The 9478-nt window shown below is 34.5% G+C and overlaps 1 protein-coding gene across 1 annotated transcript; it reads left to right on the forward strand.

Annotated features, from left to right (window-relative positions):
* The first annotated feature begins 1144 nt into the window (after nucleotides 1-1144).
* On the forward strand, nucleotides 1145-8940 carry LOC107949499 (respiratory burst oxidase homolog protein A). Its single transcript, XM_016884160.2, has 14 exons — nucleotides 1145-1925; nucleotides 2022-2181; nucleotides 2417-2465; nucleotides 3244-3357; nucleotides 4438-4860; nucleotides 5626-6009; nucleotides 6133-6228; nucleotides 6468-6583; nucleotides 6925-7092; nucleotides 7212-7371; nucleotides 7458-7655; nucleotides 7854-7982; nucleotides 8181-8259; nucleotides 8336-8940. The coding sequence occupies exons 1-14, from the start codon at nucleotides 1322-1324 to the stop codon at nucleotides 8443-8445; spliced, it is 2790 nt and encodes a 929-aa protein (XP_016739649.2). The 5' UTR covers nucleotides 1145-1321; the 3' UTR covers nucleotides 8446-8940.
* The last annotated feature ends 538 nt before the right edge of the window (nucleotides 8941-9478 follow it).

Raw genomic sequence — 9478 nt, forward strand, 5'->3', positions numbered from 1 at the left:
GGAAAAGGTTAAAAATCAAGAAGAAAAATCTGATTTGTTATTCTCTCATCAGAAAAGGATACATGAAATTACAGTTTTATATCCCATCCATTATTTGTAAAACTTAAATATATTTGTATGAATCCAATGTTGTCGGTTTTTCAAATTACAAATTAAACATGCTTAAGAATAGTAATCATTCAATATTTCTATTAATATGTCTTGTTTTTCAACAGAATCTTTGCTTTTCCTAAGAAACAACCATTCTAAGCGTGCCTCAACATGAACATAAAGATTCTCTGTTTTTTCTTTAGCTTAATGAAGGGGTAATAGTGAAGTCAAATTTAATTGAGTGAAAGCTGTAAGGTTGCAATTCATTCTATTTTACCCCACCATCCATCCCTGCCGTCAACTTCTCCACCACGATAACAACTCCCCATTTCTTTACTCCAATTTTTCCCTAATCTCTCTTATCCCTAAAATATAATTTTACAGTTTTTTTTTCAATTTAATTTCTAAATTTAGATTATACAGTCCTTAAATTTTTAAGAATTCGAATTTAGGAGAAAGAAAAGCTATTACATTCCGGTTTATTCCAAAAGAATTTGTCATATTTCTCTATTTTTATATCTATATTATATTTACACTAATTCAATTACTTTGATAATTAATATTATTATAAGTGTCATATTATTATATTATTTTTAAATAAAATAACTGAAAAATATTATTTGAGAATTAAACGCATGACTAGCAAGTTTAATACGAACATCATGAGTGTGGTAAAAGATTTTCATTAAAATATTTCTAATCTTGTTAAAATCTCTAAAATTGAATTAATAACCTAATCTTTGAACAAATTTAATTTAATAAATATAAAGTGGTAATAGGAATTAACTAAAAAATATTTTCATTTGAATTTCAGTATCTTTTATTTACTTGCTAATACTTGTTTCTTAACTCATAAGTTACTCTCCAAACAAACTAAATTAATATAAAGTTGTGAAGCCAAACATCAAATATATAAATGACTTTCTTTCCCTTTAAAAAAAAAAAGAAGAAGATGGAGTTATGGTAATAAAAATATTTAATTTTTTATTTTTTAAGGCGATATACAAATTTCATTAAGGTATAAATAAATCTGTTTCCCCTTGCTTTGCTCCCTGCAATATTGTGTCTTTTTTCTCTCCGCGTTATTGTCTTTTTCCTTCAGATTCCCTCCGCCTTTCCTCTCCCATTTTCATTCTATAACTAAACCTTAATTTAATCCATCCTCTTTAGTTTCCATTTACATTATTAACTGTAACTAAGTAATAATTAATACAGTTGTTGGGCTCTCTCAATGAGAGGTGCTTCTTTACCCACCCACCAGAGACGGTGGGCCTCAGACACCGTTCCCTCCAAAACCACACTCAGTTCGTCAACCTCGCCTGGGACTGATTCCAACTCCGCCGAGGAATTCGTCGAGGTCACTCTCGATCTTCAAGATGATGACACCATCATACTCCGAAGCGTGGAACCGGCCACCGTCCTCAACGTCGACAATGGAACCGATACTCCAGCATCCGCCTCCGTTTCACGATCGCCGACGATCAAGCGGAGCTCTTCGAATAGATTGCGGCAGTTTTCGCAAGAGTTGAAAGCGGAAGCCGTGGCTAAAGCTAAGCAGTTCTCGCAAGAGTTGAAAGCCGAACTACGCAAGTTCTCGTGGGGACACGGACACGCTGCTCAAGCTTTATCCGGATTCGACTCGGCGTTAGCCGCTCGAGCTTTAAGAAAGCAGCGAGCTCAACTTGACCGGACACGTTCCGGCGCTCAAAAAGCACTCCGTGGATTAAGATTTATAAGTAACAATAAAGCCAATGCATGGGAAGAAGTTGAAAACAATTTCAACAAACTCGCTAAAGACGGATTCCTCTTTCGCTCCGATTTCGCACAATGCATAGGTTTTTCATTTCATTATTTTCATTTTTCAAATCAAATTTTCTTGAATGCTTACTTTTTTAGTAACTTTTTTTTTCATCGATTTACTTTTCTCTAAGGAATGAAAGAGTCGAAGGAATTTGCGCTGGAGATGTTCGATGCATTGAGCAGACGAAGAAGATTAAAAGTTGAAAAAATTAGTAAAGAAGAACTTTATGAATACTGGTCTCAAATCACCGATCAAAGCTTTGATTCTCGCCTCCAGATCTTCTTCGATATGTACGCACTGTTAAACTAATATTATTAATTTGAATTAATTATGTGTTTTCTTCTTATGAACTCATTTAATCAATTTTAAGTTAGTTATTGAAGTAAAAGCTTAAAGTTCACACTCTCTGTTTAAGATTCGCTCCATAATTTTGGAAACTAAAAGAAAAAAAAATTGGACAAAATCGTCGTTTTAGGATGTTTTTAAATGATTATTATATTAATTATTTTTAAATTTATGCTACAGGGTGGACAAGAATGAAGATGGTAGAATAACTGAGGCTGAAGTAAAAGAGGTAAAACCACATATATAGATATATTCCATTTTTTAAAATAAAATTGGATTAGGCAGAGCCACCTTAAGCTAATTCAACATGCATGAACCAAAAATTTTGTCCATTCCACTAAAATTAATTTTTAGCTTAAAAGAAAATTCAGGCCGCATTTTCGTAGTTTATGGGGATTAATTAAAAACTTGATTACAGGTTGTCATTTGGGGTACCATAACATAATCAACGTTAGGCGGGGATTGGGTGACCTTAAATCACAAGAAATTCTTCAAAAACCAACTACTCCAATCTCATTACTGAATAATGTTTTTCCATTAAAAAATTCAATTTTTTTTCTGAATTTACTCTTATTTTTTCCCAGTAATTTTACAATTCCTAATCAATCATTAACCTCTAAATCCTTAATTAATATATTCATATGTCACTATCTGTAAATTTCAAAAGTCTACTAATTATTTATATTTTTAGGGGCCTTTTGGTTATTTTAAATTATAATTTTAATTAGTATAAAAATCAACTATCACTTTGGTTAAAATGATTTAAAAAAAAAGATAATAATCAGTAAGATGTTTTAGGTTCAAATTTCATAACTTTCATTGTGTATCCATTTTTCAAAATTTATCAAAATATGAAAAAATATAAATACCTTCAAAATAAAATAATAAAATGATTTTTTTTTGTAATTTCTTAATTGAGTCAAAATCCTATTAATGAGTGACTCCAATTCAATCCAACCCTTAAACTACAGATTAGAATTAATTTTTATTTTCCTCATGATACATAGATTATAATGCTAAGTGCATCAGCAAACAAGCTATCGAGATTGAAGGAACAGGCGGAAGAATATGCAGCTTTGATCATGGAAGAGTTAGACCCTGAAAGACTTGGATACATTGAGGTGGGTCCATTATTCTATTTATATCATTAAACTGATATTTCGATATTACTAAATGTTCCTTCTTTGCTTTTAGCCATGATAACTTTTTTTCTGTCCTATTATTATTTAATATTCTGAGGTACTAAAAGGAAAAATATTCTAGAATCGAATAAAGCATGTTGAGATAATTAATTAATTATCCTTCAAATTAGTTTCAGTAAGATATCCATTGAATCAAGCAACATTGATTAGGAACTTTGCATATTATATATTTTTATACAAATGAAAAACAGTTCTTAAATTGGACTTTTTTCTTCTAAAGTCTATTGTTAGGCGAAAAATGATCAAAATTTCCAACAATCCGGTTCTGCTTTTGTTCAACCGCGACGAAGAAAGCTTGATCAAGCAAGAATAACGAGCTTTTAACTAGAGACAGCTCAACTTATCTTATGTTGGTATACAGTAACTGTCATTTGAGGTTGTTCAACAGTTTTAGTACTTCCCTTTTCTAAATCCTGACCAAGTACCTTGAGCAATTATTGGTTGGATTAACACAACCAAAAATAGATTACTGCATAGTGAGTTTTCCATTTTAATATCTCAGATAACATGATTATCTAATCAATAATGGCTGCATTTAATTTTCAGTTTGGCAAATTGCTTTTTCTCCATTTGATAATTGAGATATAGGAAGTAAGATCAAAAGCAATTTGTCAGGTTGCTATTGGCATTTGGCTTGAACTTGATTTGTTTCTTTGGGTAATGAGCAAAGGGTGTTGTTGTTATTTGCTCATACATTGAAGGGGTACCGAGTCCTGACCAATTCATTATCCCATGATTGTTTGTTTTGAACTCATGGTCCTGCCAAATGGCGGACCAGTTTGGGTTCCCATGTGAACTTTGCTTTCTGGTTATTCCGGTCTCCAATACGCGTTCTCTTCACTTACTCACGCATGCGTTCTGCACAATTGTTTTTGATAGTGTAGATAGAATCAAAATAATCTTGTCCTTTGCATGACTAAAACTTGTCCGAATCAAATATGATTTTCATTTGCCATAATTGCTTAGTTTGGTGGATGTTGACGGACGAAAATGATGCAGTTATGGCAACTGGAGACACTTCTCTTGCAAAAAGACACGTATCTGAGCTATAGTCAAGCCTTAAGCTACACAAGCCAAGCCCTTAGCCAAAACTTACAAGGATTAAGAAAGAAAAGCAGGATCAGAAGAATGAGCACCAAACTTTTGTACTATTTGGAAGAAAATTGGAAGAGGATATGGGTATTGTCACTGTGGATTATGATTATGATAGGGCTGTTTATTTGGAAGTTCCTTCAATACAAGCAAAAGGGTGCCTTTGTAGTCATGCATTATTGTGTCCTCGCTGCCAAAGGAGCAGCAGAGACACTTAAGTTTAACATGGCTCTTATTCTGTTGCCCGTGTGCCGAAACACCATTACTTGGCTCAGGTCCACAAAGCTGGGTCTCTTCGTGCCTTTTGACGACAATATCAACTTTCATAAGGTATGGAAACAGTATACCAACTCTTTTTTGCTTTTCTTTTACGTTTAACTCTCTGGGTCCCAGGTGGGGACTTGATGATAGAAGTCAACACTAGGGCTTATTTTCAGCCATCATATTGATAGTGATGGTACATACTATTTCTGTGGGGGGGCATTACACGTTCACACAGCCAAAGTTGACACCCAAAGAGATCTCAATCCTTTTTTGGGAAAAGAAATTAGGGTGGTATATGCTGTCAAAATTAAAGAATTTGTGTACTACCATGAAAGAGTTTACTTAAAAAATTATTTAGTTATTAATTTTTGAAAAATCATTTAATGCATTATTTTTATAAGTGCAAGAAAAATAATTTATTGATTTTGTTATTTTATAAATATCACCTTAGTCCTTGACCAACTTTAATTAATATTTTAGATTAAAACATTATAGTCAAAGGTGAATCAAAAGGGTAGGTTGTGCTGCTAACCCAAAATGATTAAATTCATTATATGTTTGTTAGAAAATTATGAAATTATAAGTTAGTATAATGTTAAAATTTTAACATTTTTGGCCGTGTTCCCAAAAGCATTGGCTTATACGAAAACCTGGTCAGCTGGTATTGTACTACTGCTATGATGCTATCCAACTAGGTTTCAATATGGATATGATGTAGCCAGGATCTATGTTTGGTAAAATGTTACTAAAAGTGCAAAATATGCATTTAGTTAGGCTTCATCTACTGTCTGCATTTTGATGTTCCCTCTTAATCTCATTGAATTTGTGCAGACAATAGCTGCAGCGATTGTTATTGGAGTCATTCTCCATGCCGGTAACCATCTTGCCTGTGATTTTCCGAGGCTTATCAATTCTACTCCTGATGAATATAGCCTCTATCTCCATGATTTTGGAGCTCGTAAACCAACGTACATGGACCTGGTAAAAGGACCTGAAGGAGTGACCGGGATTTTAATGGTTATCTGCATGGCAATTGCATTTATACTAGCAACAAAATGGTTTAGGCGGAACCTGATTAAGCTGCCCAAACCCTTTGATAGAATCACAGGTTTCAATGCTTTTTGGTATTCACATCACCTGTTTGTCATTGTCTATATCTTGCTCATCATCCATGGTGTCTTCCTTTATCTCGTGCACATATGGTATCGTAAGACGGTATATATTTAAATCTTTTTCCTTTCTCAAGTGATTACAAATATTCTAACAGCAGTATTTTATTTTATTTTCTTAGCAACTATAACTGTAATTTAACGTAACGTATGCAATTCATGGTTGCAGACTTGGATGTACCTAGCTGTTCCAGTTTTGTTATATGCTGGAGAAAGGGTCCTAAGATTTTTCCGTTCTGGTTTCTATACTGTTCGGCTTTTGAAGGTAAGCATAAATAGACAGCAGTTTCCATTTAATTAGAAACGTCCCCAAGGAAAATGTGAAAAAAATAGAAACATTTAATGAGACAACTTAGGAAGCACAAACTCCATTTTTTAGTAAATTTGCTCTCTGTGATCCTTTTTGGATGAATCCTTCAATTAGGGTCTAAAATATTAGGGTCTAAAATCAGGGTGTTGTATATTTTGACTGATGATCTTCCTATACCCCTGTATTCTCGATAGGTAGCAATTTATCCAGGAGGTGTTCTCACATTACAAATGTCTAAACCACCTCAATTTCGGTACAAGAGTGGACAGTACATGTTTGTCCAGTGCCCTGCTGTCTCTCCCTTTGAATGGTAAGTAGAACATTTAAAAATATCCATCATGTTTGATGTTGATTTCAGCAGCTTCATTTCCTCCTGGTGCTACTAAAACGTTCTCAGAATTTCCAATATCTCTATTAATACTTAATAGATAGGATGAAAATGGACATTAGTTATATCAGAAACAGATTCATTTTGATATCAGAAATAGCCCTTTTATAGTAATAGAACCAGGTTCGTCCTATTTGGTTGGTTTGTTAGAAGTAAATGAAGTTTAAAATACTAATAGTTCCAATCCTGAATCAGGGTGGTTGGATATATTTTGCATTATGCAAGTTTTTCTGAACTCATGAGCTTGTCTATTTGTGTACCAGGCATCCATTTTCTATCACTTCGGCTCCTGGTGACGACTACCTTAGTGTTCATATCCGTCAGCTAGGTGACTGGACGCAAGAGCTTAAGCGCTTATTCTCAGAGGTTTGTGAACCTCCTGTAGCTGGGAAAAGTGGGCTTCTAAGAGCAGATGAGACGACTAAGAAAAGGTAAGCTCTATTTGATTTCTCCTAGTATATTCAATATTTTCTCTTGTTTTAGAAGCACTTAGAATCTGGAGGAATCATTGAGTAATTTTTAGATCATTAATATTCTTGTCCAAGAACAGCTTGCCAAAGCTCTTAATTGATGGACCATATGGTGCTCCGGCTCAAGACTATCGCAAGTATGACGTCCTGTTACTGGTGGGACTTGGAATTGGTGCAACACCATTCATCAGCATTTTAAAAGATCTGCTTAACAACATTGTCAAAATGGAGGAGCAGGCGGTAAGTAACTCGTGCATAACTTCAGTTAAATAACGCTTTTTCATTGTTTCGATATCAGATTCACAATAATGCATCTTTATTTTCAGGATTTGGCCTCAGATACCAGTAGCACATCAGGCCTAAGTAATGGGAGCAATGAATCAACTGCTCCCAACCGAGTTTCACCGAAACGAAAGAAAACTCTTAAGACGACAAATGCTTACTTTTATTGGGTAACCAGGGAGCAAGGTTCATTTGATTGGTTCAAAGGAGTCATGAATGAAGTTGCAGATCTTGATCAAAGGGTAAAAGAACTAATCAGCTTTATAAGTTTTTTACTCATAATGTTCATTGATTATGTCACACTCATTTTCCTATCTTTGAATGTCCATCGGTCTCTCAAAACTTTGTCACTCTCATTTGGTAACAATACCAGCTAATACGCACGACATCAACGCGACGTAACAATACCTTAGGAAGTACTAACTTGTCACTTTGACTAGGGTGTCATTGAAATGCACAACTATTTGACAAGCGTGTACGAGGAAGGAGATGCACGTTCAGCTCTGATCACCATGGTCCAAGCACTAAATCATGCCAAGAATGGCGTTGACATAGTTTCAGGCACCAGAGTAAGTTCCTCTTGTTGTCATTTTCATTCTCTCAGCATATAATCCCACTACTTCACATCCAAAATCTCATTGATAAGACTCTGCAATCTATCTCTGTCACAAAATTCCTCCTGCATTTTTATCATGGGTGGCTCCCATCACCCATACTCTAATTCTTTAAACAAAATAACAGTTCCTCTTTGACATTATCATCAACAGGTACGGACCCATTTTGCGAGGCCTAAATGGAAGAACGTTCTCTCCAAACTAAGTTCCAAGCACTGCAACGCAAGAATAGGTGAGCCCCCAATTCTATTTTAATTATTCAAATGAATAAAATGGCAACTCCTCTAATACTAGTGTTGGTGGAGCAGGAGTGTTTTACTGCGGAGCACCGGTTTTGGCTAAAGAACTAAGCAAACTCTGCTACGAGTTCAACCAAAAAAGTTGCACTAAATTTGAGTTCCACAAGGAGCATTTCTAAAGAGAAATTAAATAGAACCCTTCATTCAGACCCCTAAGAATTATTTTCAATAGTAACCGAAGAAAGCAGGAGTTTTTGTACAGCCTTAGAGTAGAAAAAGTAAAAAAGAAGAAAATATATTTGAATTAGGTGTATCCATGAATACCCACAAAAAAGAAAAGAGAAATGACATGGAATTCAGAGGTGAACCACTTTTGGATAGAGTGGGGTACAGGTGCAATGGAATGGTTGAGGCAGGGTTGGGTGGATTAGGATGGTAGGAAGAAAGAAGACAACTTTGAAAAGCAGAGCCTTGAGGTTGAGGTGGGAGGGAGGGAGTCTTTTGCTTTTCTATTTTTGTCTTTTTTTAACTTTTCATAATATTACAAGAAGAATAATCCTTGTAGAGAAATTGGATGGTGATGGAGACTTCAAGCTCCTATTTACATTTTTACATAATATAGGGGAATATTCCTTGCTTTTTTGTTTACAATAAGAATCAGATTATAGAGTTAATGTTTAGTTTTCACACTTTTTTTCGTAATAATTTCAAGATGGTTTTAGTGTGTTCCTTTGCAAATGTATTTAGTGTCACCATTACGGACTTTGCTCCAAAAGGTTCACGGACTATACACGTTACTTTTGATATACACTTATCAAATAATACTAAAACTTTTTTTTCTTACTGCCATGAATGTTAATAAGCAAAAACAAGACGGTTTACAAGAACTAACAATCATAAAATAAAATAAAGATAGCTGCTAAATGGACTAAATTACTAAATAAATTTATTTTTTTTAATTATAGAAATAAGCCGAAATTTTGAAAAATTACGGGAATTGGCCGTTTTTGATAGGTTGGAAACGTTTTCAGGAAAAACTCAGAAAAATGCTTGCAGTTGATCAAACAATACTTAAGGGAAGCCAGTTTTTGGCACGTGGCCCTTGTAGGCTGGGGTTGTAAGTTGGACCCGAAACTCGTAAGCACGTTCGTGGAGAGGTAAAGACCCGAGACGCACACATTCCATCTTCCATGCGACGAGTGTATTATCACT

Source organism: Gossypium hirsutum, chromosome D03 (assembly GCF_007990345.1).
Source record: "Gossypium hirsutum isolate 1008001.06 chromosome D03, Gossypium_hirsutum_v2.1, whole genome shotgun sequence".
Taxonomy (NCBI): domain Eukaryota; kingdom Viridiplantae; phylum Streptophyta; class Magnoliopsida; order Malvales; family Malvaceae; genus Gossypium; species Gossypium hirsutum.

What these genes read in the sequence shown, in the direction of transcription:
- LOC107949499 (XM_016884160.2), top strand. Translation starts at nt 1,322, where the DNA reads ATGAGAGGTGCTTCTTTACCCACCCACCAGAGACGGTGGGCCTCAGAC. An exon ending in CTGAGGCTGAAGTAAAAGAG is followed by an intron (nt 2,466 to 3,243) that starts GTAAAACCACAT and finishes CATGATACATAG; the next exon opens with ATTATAATGCTAAGTGCATC. An exon ending in GCTGTCTCTCCCTTTGAATG is followed by an intron (nt 6,584 to 6,924) that starts GTAAGTAGAACA and finishes TTTGTGTACCAG; the next exon opens with GCATCCATTTTCTATCACTT.